General features: G+C 35.7%; 4 protein-coding genes and 1 long non-coding RNA gene across 16 annotated transcripts in view; 2 read left to right on the top strand and 3 right to left on the bottom strand.

The window, feature by feature from the left end:
* The first annotated feature begins 1,673 nt into the window (after positions 1-1,673).
* On the top strand, positions 1,674-4,793 carry LOC123865659 (dual specificity protein phosphatase 23-like). Its single transcript, XM_045906855.1, has 3 exons — positions 1,674-2,232; positions 3,987-4,110; positions 4,507-4,793. The coding sequence occupies exons 1-3, from the start codon at positions 1,813-1,815 to the stop codon at positions 4,653-4,655; spliced, it is 693 nt and encodes a 230-aa protein (XP_045762811.1). The 5' UTR covers positions 1,674-1,812; the 3' UTR covers positions 4,656-4,793.
* A 2,179-nt stretch (positions 4,794-6,972) lies between these two features.
* Positions 6,973-9,617, top strand: LOC123865658 (dual specificity protein phosphatase 23-like). The gene is made up of 3 exons (XM_045906853.1): positions 6,973-7,913; positions 8,558-8,681; positions 9,242-9,617. Exons 1-3 carry the CDS (start codon positions 7,521-7,523, stop codon positions 9,439-9,441), a joined length of 717 nt encoding a protein of 238 aa, XP_045762809.1. The 5' UTR covers positions 6,973-7,520; the 3' UTR covers positions 9,442-9,617.
* Positions 9,618-9,733: 116 nt separating this feature from the next.
* Positions 9,734-13,189, bottom strand: LOC123865660 (26S proteasome non-ATPase regulatory subunit 9). The gene is made up of 3 exons (XM_045906856.1): positions 12,775-13,189; positions 11,483-11,727; positions 9,734-10,036 (listed from the first exon to the last, which is right to left on the bottom strand). Exons 1-3 carry the CDS (start codon positions 12,983-12,985, stop codon positions 9,821-9,823), a joined length of 672 nt encoding a protein of 223 aa, XP_045762812.1. The 5' UTR covers positions 12,986-13,189; the 3' UTR covers positions 9,734-9,820.
* Positions 13,190-14,268: 1,079 nt separating this feature from the next.
* LOC123865666 lies at positions 14,269-15,210 on the bottom strand. Its single transcript, XR_006796018.1, has 3 exons — positions 15,169-15,210; positions 14,851-14,919; positions 14,269-14,562 (listed from the first exon to the last, which is right to left on the bottom strand). It is a non-coding gene; the product is annotated as an uncharacterized LOC123865666 (long non-coding RNA).
* A 417-nt stretch (positions 15,211-15,627) lies between these two features.
* LOC123865645 (dystonin) overlaps positions 15,628-17,991 on the bottom strand; it is a 168,551-nt gene continuing 166,187 nt past the window's right edge. For all 12 annotated transcript variants that reach the window (XM_045906821.1, XM_045906816.1, XM_045906814.1 and 9 more), the window contains 2 exons: positions 17,420-17,503; positions 15,628-17,259 (listed from right to left, as the gene is read on the bottom strand). In XM_045906821.1, coding sequence (XP_045762777.1) covers positions 17,082-17,259; positions 17,420-17,503 — 262 coding nt within the window. In that variant the 3' untranslated portion in view covers positions 15,628-17,081. The remainder of the gene's footprint in view (positions 17,260-17,419; positions 17,504-17,991) is intronic.

Below are 17,991 nucleotides of genomic sequence, written 5' to 3' on the forward strand. Positions count from 1 at the left end.
TCAATTTCTTTAGGTACTGTGACGTTTCCGTATTTTCTAATTGGCTCAAATGATTATGGTCCAAAAATGTTATAGTGAATGATTATATTCTAATAATACAGTTATTTACACTCTAGTTGGTATACTTGTGTTGTATGTAATTAAATATTATTATATTTAGTTCTGATTTGTTTTTCATTTCTAAACCATCTCCAATAATACCTAACGTATACGATCGTACCTCGATCGAGGTAACAATACGACACTGGAGAGACGTCATAATATTATCTAATGTACCTGTAGGTACTAATAAACTTCAATATAGATACTCAACCACCCGTCTGCCCCATCGGCCGTCGGTTCTACGACGGCCGATGGGGCAGACGTGTTCTGAAGTGGAGACTGCGTACTGGTACGCGGGTAGTGTGGGATGACCTCCAGCCCGCTAGACCGATGACCTCAAGAATGTGGCGGGGAGCGGGTGCATGAAGAAGGCGGAGGACCATGTTTGGTGGCGCGCTCTTGGAAAGGCCTATGTCAGCAGCGGACTCATACAGGCTAATGGAATGGAAATACCTACCTAATACTAATAGTTCTGTACAAGCCATCCACACTATTTATAGTTAATTTTTAAACGACACAGATACAGGTGAATGCCCCAGAAGATATAGGCTAATTATACTTATTATATTTTTCCTTGGTGATGGCCCAAAGTCAAAGAACTGGATAGGAAGTAAATATACTTACTAATGACGCTCGCTAATGAGTTGTGAGTTTTAAAAAAAATTGCAGCTGCGTAGACACTAGGACATAGTCCCACTCATAGTAGGTATAACCTCACATGTCGCGTATAGATACTTACACTTTATTCTTAGGTAAGTATATCTTTGGTTAGATAAAAACCAAACTAATACCTAACAACGAAAACATCATCATCAACAACCGATAGACTTATAATGCTGGACATAGGTATCTTGTAGAAACTTCCATACAACACGGTCTTGCGCCATTAGGTTAGGTTTTTAGAACTATGTGCCCTGCCCATTGCCTCTTCAGCTTTGCCACTTGCTGAGCTTGTGGATCCCACACAGTTGCAGTACCTGCCTTCTCCCACACAGTCAACGGTAGCCTTCATCAAATTTCGGAGTGTAAGTGCCTTCCGAGTCGGTTATGAATGTCTAGGGGATTGTTTGTAATGTACAAATTTTTGGTTTCGAATATCCATACTAGTAATCTTCCTATGGGTAAATCAGAAGCATGAAGTAAGTATATTATAATAGCTTCAGCTATTGACGCAGCTGGACAACTGCGTCAAACTTTTTGCGTCGGGTATTAAAATAGTTATAAACGACTTCAATCATAATTTTAAATTCAACCTTAAATCTTCAGACAACTAGTAGGTACTTACAATGCATTTTATTTAAATGTGCCCACCTAAGATAAGGAAATGGAAAATAAATCGACACGGAAAAAATTGCGCGCGAAAGTGAATTTATTTCATATTATGTTGTCAAGACATGTTGCATCTCGTTTTACAGCTAAAAAGTGAAATATATTATTTAATCGTGCTCTATACTTTGGTAATAAAGTCTAAAATTATACCTCAAGATGTTTTGTTCTCAGCACACATATCATGGCCAAGGTCTTCAGAAATAGACGTTATACATACTCCAGAATCACGAGGGTCGTGCCAAGTTTCAGAGTACAGCGTCAGTTTATACACAAAAATCGCGCCAGATGGTCACGAGTGAAAGTTGATAATTTTTTTTTGGTGAAATATCGTAATTTTTTTTATAAGTACCGAAAAAATCTTTTGGAAAATTAAAAGAAAAAATGGCTGAGGCCTACGAGGACTACTACCCCGTGTACACTAGGATGGAAGACATCACGGAGCAGGATGACAGACATTTGGCCGGAGCGAGAAAAGAAATTAGAAATGACTTAACTGTTATTATTCCGGAAAATCCGTTCCCGGAAATAGCAGTAGATGCGTACCCGCCCTTAAAATTTTCTTGGGTTATTCCCAAAAAACTAGCAGCTATGGCCTTTCCAAGGCATGTAGAAAATCTACAGTTTCTCGTCAATCAGGGAATAACTCACCTGGTGACACTGACGGCGGGTAAGAAGCCTCCAGTGGACGACATCCCTAGCCTGAGATGGACAGAGATACCAATTGAAGAATTCGAGGCGCCCACGGTGGAACAGATTGGACAGTTCATTGATGTTTGTAAGCGGTCGGATAAAAATGGTGAGGTAAGTCGGAGGATTCCTGAGACTATGTTTTAAGTGATGATGAACTTATTTACTAAGTAGGTAGATACCTACTCGTAAATTAGTTATTTCGAATAGGTATTATGTTCGTTAGTAGGTATCAGTTCGCGTATTGCATGTGCCTATTAGTAGGTACAAGAGATTAGTGATGATGTACAGCCTACATAATTTGAACCACGTCATAATAGGGACGAAAAAGGGATAGCTAGGGTAGGAGGGCGTTCATCACGAAATTATATCTGAAATCAACGGGTTTCTAAAGAAACGGGGAAACTATAATATTATATCATTCATCGTTTTTAGGGTTCCTTACCTCAAAAGGAAAAACGGAACCCTTATAGGATCACTTTGTTGTCTGTCTGTCCGTCCGTCCGTCGTGTGAAAGGGCTTTACATGTACTTACCTATATTCTAAAACAGATTTTTATTTATTTTTATGCATAATAGTTTTTGATTTATCGTGCAAAATGTCGGAAATTACCCGAGTACGAAACCCTCGGTGCGCGAGTCTGACTCGCACTTGGCCGATTTTTTGTAAGTAGGTAAGTGATAGAGTTATACTTACATAGAGTTATTATTATTCTGTTATTCTACAGTGGGTTTGAGCGGGCATTGAGCTTTTTAGCCGACTACGGCAAAGTCAAAAGCAAGCGTTATGATTTTAGCAGTTTATGTAGATAATTAGGTTTGTATTTATGTGAAGGTACCTAATCCACCGTGGCGCCTCAATAATTACTGAGCCGATTTGAAATTGATGAATGAGGTGTCAATTGATTCGTTGTAAAGGTATACTTACTACTACAATATTTTTAATCGACTTCAAAAAAAGGAAGAGGTTCTCAATTCGTCGGAATCTTTTTTTTTTTAATGTATGTTCACCGATTACTCAAAGACCCCTGGTCCGATTTGGATTTTTTTTTGTTTCAAAGGGTATGCAGGTGCAGGTGGTCCCATATAAATTTGGTGAAGATCTGATGAATATCTTCGGAGATGGAGAACAGAACTCCTCAATGGATAAGAGCAAATTGCTCGCGATCAGTGTAATAGCTTAGTAAACAGTAGGATTTTAACTGGGCATAGCATATTATAGTACAGTGGGGCCACTAAAAATTGTGAAATAAAATTTTTTCAAAAGAAAAATAAAACCGACTTCAAAAACCACAAACACTAAAACGTAAAAAAATATTTTTGTAGTTTTTTAGTGATTTCTAGTTTTGTTTTATTATGCTCGCTCGACTTCATACCTAGGTACATTACACATGTAGCTAAACAATTTTTTTTACTTTTTAGTGTTTTTGGTTTTTGAAGTCGCTTTTATTTTTCTTTTGAAAATTTTTTTATACAAAAAAGTTGACCTAACGCATGTTATATCAAAAACAGTGGGGGGGGGGGGGGGTCTCCAAAATAATTTTTTTGCTATTGTATCGAGTGGGATGTCAAAGGAAAGAGGAGAAAATTCTGAATTTATGAATATTTTGCAACTACAATATTAAAATATACCAAGTAACAGAAAAACTCGCCAACAAACTGCGGCGCAGTTTGGCCAGAGATATTTAAAATGAACTATTTTGTGTTTTAAATAAATAATTTAAAAAAAAAACACTTTATTTTCAGCGTTTATTATCTAAGACGATCATAGTCGGGTTTTATTTTTCAACTTTATCTTGTTAGATGGCTGTGCATTGGTGGTTAAATACTGAATCGACGTTCACAACTTGGAACGCTCGCTGTCCGCAGGTGATGGGCCTCCACTGCCGGCAGGGTCGGAGCCGCTCCGGCGTGATGCTGGCCTGCTATCTGGTTCACTTCCACCGGTTCTTGCCAGACCAAGCTATAAACGTTGTCCGAATGATACGTCCAGGTAATGTTAATATATTTTTAGTACTTAAGCAAAGTCACTTAGGGAAGGAGGCTAGCCACTTTGATAGCGCCTAATACCATGTCTAAATCAGTTTGTAGACAACTAAATTACTAACTAGGTAGTCACCTAACTAATTTTCGGTAGTGCAACTGAAATTGTGTTAAAATACCTATCTACCTATTTAAATAAAAAAATTGCACAACATCTGATAGGACTTAGGAGCAGCTGTTGACAACGCTTTTTTAACGCGTACGTATAACGTTAATACTTACCAGCCAACGCCGGGTTAACGCAACGCTTTTATAACGCTCGTGTGAATTAGGGCTTAGGAAGTCAAGTGCTAAAGTGCTAACTTTGTAATAAAATATAGGTCCTTATCTCTGCTACTTTTCACAGGTTCGTTATTTTTTGAGGAACAAGAAGAAGCTATCGGCAGATATTTCGAGCATCTCACAGAGAACAACCCGCTGAGGTTCGGCGTCAGCGATGACGTCGTGGAGGAGTTTATAGAAGTCGCTAAAGAGACAACCAAGCAAGCGTTATAGAGCCAACAATATCACTAATTATATACCTAGGTGTAACAAAAAGCTGGCACCAACTACAAAAACACGACGTATCAATGAAGACGGTTGTGAAAAGAAATAGCCATACCTGTAATAATAACTAATTATAAACATACCTATGTGAAACTGAAAGCAATAAGTGAAAAAATGTAGAAATATGAAACAGTTTGTAGAGCGCGAATCATCTATATACCTAATATAATATTATGCATAGGTAGGATATAAAAGGAAAAGCTGACTGACTGATCTACAAACTACTGGTCGGATAGGGCTGTTTGGCATGCAGATAGCTAATATGACGTAGATATCCGCTAAGAAAGGATTTTTGAAATTTCAACCCCTAAGGGGGTAAAATAGGGGTTTGAAATTTGTATAGTCCACGTGGACGAAGTCGCGGGCCTAAGCTAGTGTGATATAAAATAGTGTATCTCGGTATCTATATTTAGACTTACCGATCGTAATCCATAGACCGCAGCTATTTGGAAAATACGGATTACTTACGGATTAAAATACACATTTTACACTCACCGTCGTTTGGTGCATTCAGTCTGCAAAAGTCCATAGATGCCGGAGATGCTAGCTTTCAGATCTCCGATTCTAGGGGACTTCCAAATAGTCCGATAGTCTATTTCAAATCAGGTTAAAATATTATTTATCTAAGGGTTCTCCCTTCAGTTATTGAAATTAGGCACCCACGAAAAATTAGAATGAATAAGTTTAAGGTAGGTAGGTACCGACGGCCGTTGGGGCAGACGTGTTCTGGAGTGGAGACCGCGTACCGGTAAGCTCAGTGTGGGACGACCTCCAGCCCGCTGGACCGATGACCTGAAGAAGGTAGCGGGGAGCGGGTGGATGAGGAAGGCGGCGAACCGTGTTTAGTGGCGCGCTCTTGGAAAGGCCTATGTCCAGCAGTGGACGCTTACAGGCTGATGGATGAATGGATGAAGGTACCTACCTAAGGATCGTTTCTGTAAAATTAAAGAAAAATTGTCGCGCTCGCTTCGCACGCATTTATATTTCATTATGAAATAACATTTTCTGTTAGTAGGTAAGCTTATTATAATATTATTTAGTATCAGGATGCTGAATCTTGCTTTGATAAAAAATAGTGCAACATTTATGCGCGGTTGAAGTAAAGAAAAGATATTCCATGTTTTGAAAATGAACCCGAACAACAGGAGACCGGAGTCCGAACTCCCGGCTTAGGTACTTCCGGCCGAAAATAGATGTGATTCACCATCAAGCCATCCCTTAAGTCGTGTCTAAAGAAGTTTTACTTCAAAAAGTTTAGCCATAGCCCATAATAATGAAAATTTTGAAAGAGTTTTCGATACTTAATTATTATTTATTAATTGCAGTAAAAATCTTATTTTTTTTTTCTTTGGTTCCTGAGAATGTTTTTTTTATTTCCTTGTGATTAAAAAAATAAAAATGTTACGATTGTACTGCAGTTTTCTATCATTTAGTGAACAATTCAGGTATAGGCAGGGTTAATTTCAGAGGGTCTCCAGATGTGGTGCCTCGCGCCTCAGGAAATTAAGATCCGCCCTTGTCACGGTTTCTTAAAGTAGGTAGTTATATGCAAACTGCGCAAATAAAAGATTTACAAAGTTACTTAGGTATATGAAAATAAAGTCGAGTTGAAAGTTCCGGTGCTGAATTAAATTTTAAGATTTAATGTACCTATCAAACACGCATACGTTTAATTTTAAACATTTTCTTCGGCCAAGATTATTTTTACTTTCAGATGACCTACTTTATTAATTTGTTACTACATAATGCTCATCTGGCATATATACTGTGCTGAAACTGACTACAAAATATGTACGGTCTATGTTAAATTTAACAGCTAATTTAAGTTTATGAATAAAATACCTTAATTTAATAACTTAATTTAAATTGTTCGAGAAAAATATATTTTTGGGCTGTGAAACTCAATACCTATAAATAACGCAATACTTAGGTAGGTATTAGCAATCTTTGTATGTACCTGAAAATATATAATTTAATGCACAGTTAATTGTATTTATTTTAATCAACCAAATGATCTACTATCAAATACATAACCTAAATGAGATTATTGTTTCGCTAAGAAAACGAGTCATCGATAATTACACACAAAGCAAAGCAACGAACCCAAAAGAATCAATGGAATTTACGTATAAACGGCCGATATTAATAGACACAATCAATCTATCTGTAATCTGTCGATAAGTTACTTATCTAGGATCGTTGTTATATTTTTTTTTTTTTTAATTGATGATGCCCGCAACTTTGTTCAAATGGATGTAAGTACTTAAAATTTCAAAAATCCAGTGGAAACCCGTTAAGTAATTTTCCGGGATACAAGGGGCCTTCCGCGAGATGCAAGCTATGCTGAAAATCGGTTAAACGGCCATTGAACTAATAATACTTCAGTGTAAACGGCAGGGATTATTAGTTTGGAGTGTATATTCTTGTTTGCCAAATAACAACACTGCTAAGTAACTTATAGACGGCCATTAATTAACTGTACCAAATAAAAGGTTTCTAATAATGGACAACCTAATTATTTTAGATTGGCACTGTTTAGGCTAAATGTCACAAATCCATCGCTTGCCAATACCGACATCTTGGCGACACTCCAAGCACCAAGTCCTCAATGTCTGGTAAATCTCTCCCGGTGAAAGACTAGATCAAAAATAGCTAACTTTAAAATCTCATGTTGGCAGTGTTCACATTCATAAATAAAAGTGATGACGGCTGAGTAAATTGCTGTTCAAGTGATGTGAATAAAAAATTACGAAACGATAGCGAAAAAAAAAACTAAATTCTAATACCTTTGTAAAAATTACTTAGGTAATAGAAATGAGTACCATGAAAAAGAGGACCAATGTGAAACTAGCAAAACTTTTCTACAAATATGCAGATGAAACGGGCTATCAAGTCGAAGCAAAGGATGAAATCAAGCAGCCAGTCGGGGATGAAGAACCACCCTACCCGCCATATAATTTTTCTTGGTTGGTCGATAAAAAAATAGCGGGAATGGGCTGTCCACATAGTGTGGGCAACTTGAATTATTTGGCAGATGTGGGCATTAACCACCTGATTACTCTGTCGCCTGAAAAGATTCCACCCATCTTGGAATGCACTAGGAAATTGAAATGGACCGAGATTCGAATAAAAGAGTCAGCCGCACCAACCTTGAGACAGATAATAAAATTCATCGAAATCTGTGAACGAGCGGAAATTAATGGAGAGGTTTGTGTATATTTATGTCCACTTTAACTCAAGGTTTTTTTAAAATAAGAATATTAGCCATGCTAATGATGTCTAATACTCCCCTTTCCCTTCCAATTAAGCGTAAAGCTTGTGCCAGGCGTGGGTACGACAATAGTGCAACGAGTGGGCTTTGAACCGGCGACCTTTCGGAATTCAGTCCGCTCCTCAACTGTTGAGCTATCGAGGCTCTGATTAATATTTTTTAATATAGACGATATAATTATATTTAGATACGTTCTCCTACTTAACTATTAGGTATATTGTTATACTATGCATTTTTAAGCGGCGATAGCCTAGTGGTTAAGATGTCCGTCGGCCTAGTCCAGGGTCTGTAGTTCGAACCCGGGTACGTAACTAACTTTGCGGAGTTATATGCCAAGTGCGGATTAGCAGACTTCACACACCTTTGAGAACATTATGGAGAACTCTCAGGCATGCAAGTTTCCTCACGAAGTTTTCCTTCACCGTTTAATTGCTCAAAACACACATAAGGCCGAAAAGAGGAGCGTGCCCGGGATCGAACCCCTGATCTCCCGATTAGGAGTCGGACATCTGAACCTCTTCACCGCTTTCTCTAGGCTATCACCGCTTGAAAAATGATATAAAATCGTAATGTTTCCCAGATTATCGGTGTCCACTGCCGACACGGTCGCGGTCGCACTGGCACGATGCTGGCGTGCTACCTCGTGAAGTTCAGGAACATGGCACCCGAGCGAGCCGTGTTGACCGTTCGAGTACAGAGACCAGGTGGTTAGCCGGTTTTCCTCTTTAAATGACATCAGAGCATAATGATATACTGTAAGAAAACATCAAAATTATTGTTTTCGCTGTCTAACTATCGAAAGGAGGATGGACTACAAAACTTCCTCGTTTATCTCGACAAAGTAGCCAAACAGATGGCTATGTTACCGACGTTTTCTGACTCACTCAATATTAGATACTTATTCGTAAAATGTATACTAGATTTTCAAGGTCCAGTTGTTACGGTCACCGTTAAACTTTGACTACCAATAATATGCAAAGTGCGTTAGTCAAGTCAGTATTCATACCTCCATTATTTAGATTAATAGTCCAAAGTTAACAAATATTTTGCTTTTATTAACGGTAACCGTAACATAACTTTAAGTCTGTCTTGGGACTAAGACATACATTATTCTAGACAGGTACAGAGTGATAAAAATACTTTTTTTTATTTACAGGATGAAAAATGCTGAATTTTTATTATTATTCGGTATTTTTACGGAAATGCCTTTTTTCAGCAATTAATATTTTATAATTATTATATTCCTTATATATTTCATGTTTAGGATCCTGCGAAACATCCGATCAAGAAAAGATAGTCTGCCATTACCATGACTGCATCAAAGGTACTATCACCAAAACTGACTACCGCTTGGTTGATGATAAATTGTACTTCGATTTCTCAATGAAACACATGTACCCTGACGAAGAAAAACAGGCCAAAGAGGAATCAGATACCATCGAACAGTTAATAAAAAAAAATTGATCCTACCAAGTTAGAGGAATTAATTAGGAAAGAAGAATTAAATGAAAGGCGTCAGAGATCGAAAGCGATGGTCATCCATCATAAGATTTATTTTTAAATTATATTGAATCAATTTATTTGACCATCACTGTGTTTATTTGAAATTATAATAGATGATAAGAATTCATATAAAATGTGCCTACTTTTTATGTTGATGATAAAATATGTACATTAAGATATTTATTTACATAAATGACCTGTGTAACTGGGAAATAGCTGTAATGAAAGAATATTTTATAATTTAAAAGACATCTATATTTTAGCCCATAAAGATGCAAAATATATGTACACAATTTGTAAAAAAAAATTCTTTAAACAATATAATATATTCTTACAATATTCAAGACTTCTTTTCGATCCGGCAGCCCAGCAAACCAGGCTGGGTCCATATTCTGGGCACAACGGTAAGACTAAGCACATGCCTGCCCCGTCTCACTCGCACCTGAATGGGTTGCCCCACTGAGTGTTGTACGAGGGAATTTACTTGGTTTACATCTGTGAAGTTGGCTGCATTGATTGTACCAAATTCGAGCAATTCATCATTTTCATTTAGACCCTGAAAATAAAGAAAACATTGTTCAAATTATTGCTTTTTCTTAATTTAAAATTAAACCCAAACCACACTTGCCCAGCATGGTGTACTATGTCTTAAACCCTTCTAGATAGAAGTCCCGTGCTGTGTACTGGTGGAAGTAGTGGACTGGTGATGGGTTAATAATGATGACTCTATAAGGCTGGCTATGAGCACAATAATGACACAGGCTCCCAAATCCTTCCACATGACCAAGAGAAAAGGAATTAAAGTCTTGGGATGAGAGCAATATGGTGTACTTTGACTTTGCTCAGACTTAAGATTTATCTCTACAAAAATAAAATTGTTACTTAGTGTTAAAATAAGTCAAAGTACACTATAATCATTTCAGCCTTAAGGTTTAACAATTTATTACCAAATGTTAGAAATAATAAATGGGCAAATGGTAAATGATCTGTGATGCGCTGCAGAAACAAAGTCTAAATCTGGAGCACCAAAGTTCCACCCAGCACTGACTTGAGTCAACCCACTGCAATCAATACACTAGCAACTATGCCATATGTCAATCATGAGGTCTATAGCCATAGGTATTTCATAAATAGAGTTTGTTTGATAAATGACATAATGAGGTATGTAAATAGTTAGTGCTATTTTGTCCTGTCTCTGCTACTTGACAAATGTTCAAAAATTCTTCAAGTTCACAGAAGTTTTTCGAGTTCATTTCTGCAATCAGCTGTTTATAGGGTTGTTAAATTGGACTTTTAAACAAATTCTTTAAGGCCTCATATCTCCCACAGGTATCTATGCTAATAAATAAAATTAAAGTGTCTGTCTGTAATTTCGAAATAATTACCTCATATTAAGCTCATATGGTTATTTGAACAATACCAACACTGAATCACACGTTTTTAAAATTTTTGTCTGTCTGTCTGTCTGTCTGTTTGAAAAGGCTAATCTTCGGAACAGCTGAACCGATTTTGACGGGATTTTCACTGACAAGTAGAGGATTGACCAGGGTGTAACATAGGCTACTTTTTTAACCGACTTTCAAAAAGGGAGTTGTGTTTTTCTTCCTATGTACACAGAAATCTCCGAGATTTCTGAACCGATTTGGGTAAATTTTTTTTGATCGATAGAGGAACTTTGTGACATTGTTTCATAAAAAAATTGGATTCAACCTCCTCAATCCTGATGCTGCAATCAAAAGTTCCCACGGGATTTCAGACCCTAAATCCACGCGGGCGAAGCTGCGGGCATCAGCTAGTCACACTACAAAGTTCATACTTTTTTAGGTACATTCACACATAGGTCCTAACTTAAACTTGCCAAGATGTTACAGATATTGTCTAACTCTTTGTTCATTTAAATTAGTAGGTACAAATAGGAATATGGGGAATTCATAGGCTTTATAAAAATATTATGAGAAATTCTTTCAAATGTATAATATATATATATTTATATATCACTTACTGCTATATCTGCAGGAGATCCCACCACAACCAATGCAATAACGGCAAAACTTTCATCACTATTTGTCTGTGGCCGGGACTGTGCACTGGCATGGCTTGTTCCTCCAGCAAAACCATTTGTGTAATGTGAACTGTGTGAATGATCATCTCTTGATGTTCCCTCACCGTTGGCAACAAATTGAGAGTGCACTTCACTGAGACCTCTTTCAATTTGTTTCATTATATTTTTATGATCATTTTGGAGACCTGTAAATTCAATAACCTTCACCTCTAGGTACCTTAGGTAAATATACTAAATGGTATATTAATACATTAAAACAATGGTATAATAATACACTATAATATGGTGTTTCAAATGTAACAATCATCTGCAAGATTCCTGTTTCCTGCCACATGTTATAATATAATAAATACCTTCAAGGCATGTGTGAATAGATATCTCCTAGGCAAGCACCCCTCAACCACTCACCATTGCTTTTTATTATACAGATTGACACAGTCTTATCTTACAATTAAAAAAAGGTACTTTGAAACTGTTAGAGGTATTAAACATCAGCCACTTGCAACATTTGTTTCAGTTGGGCTGTATGTTACTGTTTTAATTTTTGAAGAAAAACAGCAAACAAACACCCCAAGGTTTATAAAATACAGTGAGCTTCATTGAGTGATCTTGACATTAAAACAGTAGTAGAAGAAAATAAATACAACTTTGTAGTGTCAAATACAAGTTGCTGCTGAAGCCTCATCCCACTCAGCTGGCAGTTCAACTCATTAACATAAGAGTATTTATGTTACTCATTTAAAAACCTTGAATAATCTTGATTGTAATGCCATATGAATACTTATTTAACAATTGTATTCAACACAGGTCATTTGAGTGTCATGATCTTGGAACTAGGAATCAGCTTAGCTTATTATGAATCATTATTATATCACAGGGCCCAATTCCTTTTCACATGATTTAGATTTTATAATATCCTGCTGTTGGAATTTCCCAAAGTCACCCACTCACATCACTTAGTGCACCCAGAGTACTCAAGGAATTTTTTCTGCAAATTTAAAATCTCTAGGTCTACCAGATTAGCCTGTGCATACTTGGTTTGTGTAAATCACACTGTTTTATATGTCATAGATACGTATACATATAAGCATTAGACAAATACTATACAAACTTACTTAACCAGCAATATTTACACAATTTGGTACATCAGATAATGCTAAGTCATTTAGGCATAAAATGGATCATGTTGCCTACTATAAACTTTACAAACGTGGGTAAATCTGGAAACTTACAGATGATTCGGTGCCTGGCATGCCTCACTTTATAAACATCAATATCGTTACGAGGATAGCCGTCTCCATCAATAAGTGAATCCTGCATCCCAACATTGTTTTCCTCCAGAACCAAGTTTTGCTCGCGTATCTCACTCTCTATTCGATCTTTTTCTTGCATCAATTTCATGACTTGATCTCGAGCTGGTCCGTCCATTTTATATTGTACCATTTCTTGTTTCGGTTTTAGTATTACGATATTGTTTACAGTCAGACTCAAGACACAATTTTTTTGAATATTTCAGACTTTGCTTCGCGATTTGGTCAACTGACATGAAGATATTTATTTACCTATGTGATGTCTGACATGTCTGACTACCTCGAAAGTTGGAAAGTTGCTCCAAAGAGTATGTAATCACTACGTCTGCCTCGCCCTGGATAACACTCTTTTAAGGCTATGTCACAGAACAGTAATCCGTAGACTATAGAGCAAGAATTGCCTTGACCACAGATAACATTTAAAAAAAATTGGTGTTACCATAATATTATAAAAACTAAAAAGTATTTTTCTTTTCCGAACGTTATTTTAACGTAACGTTATTACAATTATTATACACTCCTACAATATATGAATTACTACGTCTCGTGAATTCTCCACATGTTTTTGCTTTCGTGTTTTAAATTCGGCTTGTTTCACTTTACATTATTTTTATGTCTTAACATGAATCTCTGATTTTCTTACACCTTGAGGACTTATCAGATAACTAGTGTACCTACTCGTACGTTACCATACTAAAGCAAGCAAAATAGGTCTAACATGGACGTATTATAACTATGGACCGATAATAAACTGAAAATGCGTGTCAATTATTTTTGTGTGCGTAAGTCATTTTGTCACTGTGTGCACCATCTAGGGCTGGGACGGCGAATTTGGGTATATCGATACCACATCAAAATTAATTTTCTATGTTACTACGACGGACTACGTGCAATATATACTTATCCATACTAATATTATAAATACGAAAGTGTATCTCAGTCTGTCTGTTAGCTTTTCACGGCCCAGCAGCTTAACCGATTTTAATGAAAGGTACAGAGTTACCTTGGTAGCGGACATAGGCTACTTTTATCGCCGAAAAATCAAAGAGTTCCCATGGGATTCTTAAGGCCCATCCGTTATACCGATTTATATGAAATTTGATACATAGGTAGCTTACGTCCTGGAAATTGACGTAAGCAACTTTTTACCCCAGAAAATTAAAGATTTCCCATGGGATTTTTAAAAACCTATAAATTCCTGCGGACGGTTATTATATATTCAGTAAAAACACAAACAAAATGAAACACTTTTCAAATAATTCAAATCAATTTATTAGTATTATTACTATAATTAATAACGTAGGCAATAAAAGGCATATTTTATATTATGTTACTTTTTGTGGCGGAAAGTTTCTGACAGTATTGAATATTAATTATTCACAATCTTCTGTAAAACATACTTACTTATATTATATCTACACTCAGACTTTAAGAAAAGTGAGTAATGTTATACATATGTACCTTTAGCAGGCAGCAGCTGATACTTATGAATTGGCCGTTTCTCAGAAAATAAGTACATAAATACAGTCTGGCGCTTCCGGGATCTTGCTCTATTATAAAATAAAAAGCCAAGTAAAAGTCAAGAATTCTAGGTCAACAAAATTATAGAGAGCTGGACGTAGAAAACTGACTGAGGAAAATGCTCAAAACCTTCGTTTTTGTTTCATTATTAGCCAGCTCTCGAAGGTTGTTTCGTTCGTCCTTTATAACCTGAAATTAAATGAATTAATGTATGTCTTGCTGTTACCTAGTCAAAAATGCATAATTCTTTATGATAATGATAAAATTTAAAAAAATATCAGTAAAACAATTAGGTAATTTTTAATTTTAGAAATTATTTAAACTCACTTGTACCTCAAACCTTAAAATTAAGTATATATTATAACATAATATCTACTAAGTTTTTTTTCCATAATAATTACTGTCTCTCTTTGCTGTACCTATTCTACTCCCTTTACAACCTCTCGCACTGCCAAGGGTCACTGGTAGAGATTATACCTTTCACTTCCAGATTTTCGTTTTATTGTCCAAATCCACGCAGTTCTAATTTCAGGACATTTTGGAAATCTACAAAAGTAAGCAAATGTTATTTATACGATAAAAGACAAATTTGATTTTATCGATAAAGTGTGTACACATCACTACAAATGATGCCTAAAATAATTCATAAATTAAAATTAAATTGCGCTGTAAAACGTGATTTTTGTCAGTATTACACGAGATAATTACACTTATAACATGTAAATCTTTAATTTTTAGCGATTTTCGGAATAAAAGTCGCGGTTGGTATCGATGAAATAGTTATTAAAGACTTACCTATGAAAAGGCAATTCAGGAACTTGGACGCCTTCTTTCTTATATCTAGAGGCACAAAACACAGCGTCACACATTTGGTTTTTAGTTTTTATCTTAATTTTAACCCCGACTTTTGTGATTTTTAAAATTTTATAAAAACGCTGCATCAAATCCCAATGTTTTGTCTCCAAATGCTGACAACTACTGTCACCAGTTACACATACAGTGCGTTGTTGCCAGACTTATATGAGCTATCGCTTTTACCCGAACGGAGGTTCCGTGAAATAGACCGAGATAACAATATCTAGTTGACAAATGGATGTACAAGAGCGGCAACAACCTATGACTACCTCTATTGTTTATACTATCTCTATGAGGTCTAACGTTTTCAATTATTCTGTCACTCATTATCATTCCATAGGTACCTTTACAGAGTATGAATACCCTGTAATTCTTGCAAAGGAAAATAAAAGAAGTCTATAATTAATGTTATTTTTATTTTGAAATCAATTATGAGATTTAAAACTGTAGTAGCTCTTTAGAAACTTTTTACAAAAAAAAAAATTGCAAGCTTTTAGTAAATTTGCTTTGATTTTACATAAATATTATAACAAATACAACAATGATTTAAATAAAAATGACCAGATTAATAGTTTACAATATTTCTAATAATAAAGGCCTATCCTTAAAGTCAGATTTATAATAAAAATAACAAGTAAATGTGAGTGTTGGTTAACATTTTTTTAAGGAAGGTTACATATTAAAGCGTATTTTTTATATATAAAAAAAGGTTTCTTAATATAGTTTTGTTAAGTAAATGTCTTTCGTGTCGACAATATGTACTTTAGTTATTTACTAAAATAAAAAGTCTGCTATGGAATTTATTTTCGTGAGCAAATTCTGGTAAATATAACTATAAATCAGTACAACTCTGGCGACAGCCGCAAAGTTTTAAATTATTAAATTTACCAGTTCAATGCAAAATTCTTAATGCAATCACAATAAATATATTGTGCAAGTGTATAAATAATCACATACGTAAAGTAAATCCTAAGATTGTTGATAAATTATTATATTTCTATGTATAGAATCGAATGATAATATTAAAATAAAAGAAAACATGATTGTGCATTACAAATGAACATAAGTCTATTATCACCTCAAATAATAATTATTTAACAGTATCAATTTCAGCCAGTGTATCAAGCATATAGTCTGGCGTTACTATGTGCAAGAATAACTGATGAAATTGGTTACTGGTAATTGCCTACGAATGAATATTCCGTAAACAAAATGGTCCCTAAAAGAAAAAAAAATACAAAACGTTTTACAAAATCACACTTTCGGCCCCTAATAGAGACTAATACGTATATAACATGTACACTAACAATTATGGCAACTTTGACAATAAATAAGAAAATATTCACAATGAAACAGAAAAACTAAATCAATTTGATCAGTAAAAAAAATACTGACAGCACAAAACTCCAACGTGTAAAGAGGCATGGATCGTAGAAAATAAGTATACAAGGCAACAAGTGCAGACTTTATGTTTGACTACAATCTATAGTTGTTACTAATTAAAAGCCAAGTTCGCAATGTTTTATACAAGCTTGGCTTAAATCGCGAACAGGTTAATTTAATGTTAGTAATATTTAATCTTTTCATCGGCACTTTAACGTGTAGCTGAGGCTAGACGCTCCGATTTATTTTAACGCGTGTAACAATATTAAACATACACTAGCTTACAAATAAAACATAAAATTTGCAAAAACGGCATTAGATTATATTTGTAATAAATCAAAGCGGCTAGCAGGCTGCACATAATTTAAAAAATCTATACAAAACTCCGCCACATTGAAAATGATTATAATAATTACAATGAATATGGCGGAACTTTATCGGGAATGATATTGAATTATACATTGTTTCGCCTATAGTCGAAAAGGTTCGCGTTTCTCCGTAGTTTTCGTAGTTGCTGTCGATGTGCGGCGGGTGACAGGTGTCGCTGGCGCACCGTCCGTGGCGTCGGACGGCCGCCTCGTCAGGCGCGATGCGGCGGTCTGTTGCCCGGGCCGTACGGGCGTCGTACTTCCCGACGGAGTCCTTTGTCTGCGACAGTTAAATATATTAGCAACTCAACATTCAGAGTCGTAAACCATGCATCAAGCTACGTCACACTACAGCTCCAAACCCCTACACTAAAGACAAACTGAAGAAATAAACAAAAATCACTAAAACCACTCAATAAGCTTACAATATTAAGTTTTACCTAGTATGACTATTAATCTCCTTAGGCACCGGTATGCGACTTCTGCCAGGCGCTTGTCCTTCGGTCGAGGCAAACGACCCACTCCTACAGCGATGTTAGCGAAGCACAGAGACGGAAGAAATATTAGATACAGATGAAAAGAAGAAATGTATTATTTGCAGTTAGTGCATATGCTACTGTGCATAACTATTACCAGATTTGTACTTAACTTCATACACAAGACAGTTGTTTATATTTAGATAATATTATAAAGGGCCTCTTTCATAACCACCCGATTAACTTTATCTATCGAATTATACAATTTTGACATCTTGACAGATTCTCAATCCAAAAACTGTCATAAAGTTGAATTTATTCGTTAGGTAAAATTTATCTGGCAGTTGTGAAACAGGGCCTAAATAAATCTTTGACAGTGCTCAATTTGATATCTCAAACTACATGTACAGTGCATGTGCAATAACAAAAAGGACAGACATTTGTTAGACTTAAAGCGTAATATCAATAATCATATTATACTAATATCGATCAATGCTGAAACTGATGCTAGTAAAAACTATACTATTTAATTATAA

The sequence above is a fragment of the Maniola jurtina genome, chromosome 5 (genome assembly GCF_905333055.1).
Source record: "Maniola jurtina chromosome 5, ilManJurt1.1, whole genome shotgun sequence".
Classification (NCBI taxonomy): Eukaryota; Metazoa; Arthropoda; class Insecta; order Lepidoptera; family Nymphalidae; genus Maniola; species Maniola jurtina.

Coding starts and splice junctions, on each gene's coding strand:
- LOC123865658 (XM_045906853.1), top strand. CDS start 7,521: ATGAGTACCATGAAAAAGAGGACCAATGTGAAACTAGCAAAACTTTTC. Junction 7,914..8,557: donor GAGCGGAAATTAATGGAGAG/GTTTGTGTATAT, acceptor AATGTTTCCCAG/ATTATCGGTGTCCACTGCCG. Junction 8,682..9,241: donor CGTTCGAGTACAGAGACCAG/GTGGTTAGCCGG, acceptor TTTCATGTTTAG/GATCCTGCGAAACATCCGAT.
- LOC123865659 (XM_045906855.1), top strand. CDS start 1,813: ATGGCTGAGGCCTACGAGGACTACTACCCCGTGTACACTAGGATGGAA. Junction 2,233..3,986: donor GGTCGGATAAAAATGGTGAG/GTAAGTCGGAGG, acceptor CGCTGTCCGCAG/GTGATGGGCCTCCACTGCCG. Junction 4,111..4,506: donor TGTCCGAATGATACGTCCAG/GTAATGTTAATA, acceptor TACTTTTCACAG/GTTCGTTATTTTTTGAGGAA.
- LOC123865660 (XM_045906856.1), bottom strand. CDS start 12,985: ATGGTACAATATAAAATGGACGGACCAGCTCGAGATCAAGTCATGAAA. Junction 11,728..12,774: donor TGCCAGGCACCGAATCATCT/GTAAGTTTCCAG, acceptor TTGAATTTACAG/GTCTCCAAAATGATCATAAA. Junction 10,037..11,482: donor GATCTCCTGCAGATATAGCA/GTAAGTGATATA, acceptor CTTTATTTTCAG/GGTCTAAATGAAAATGATGA.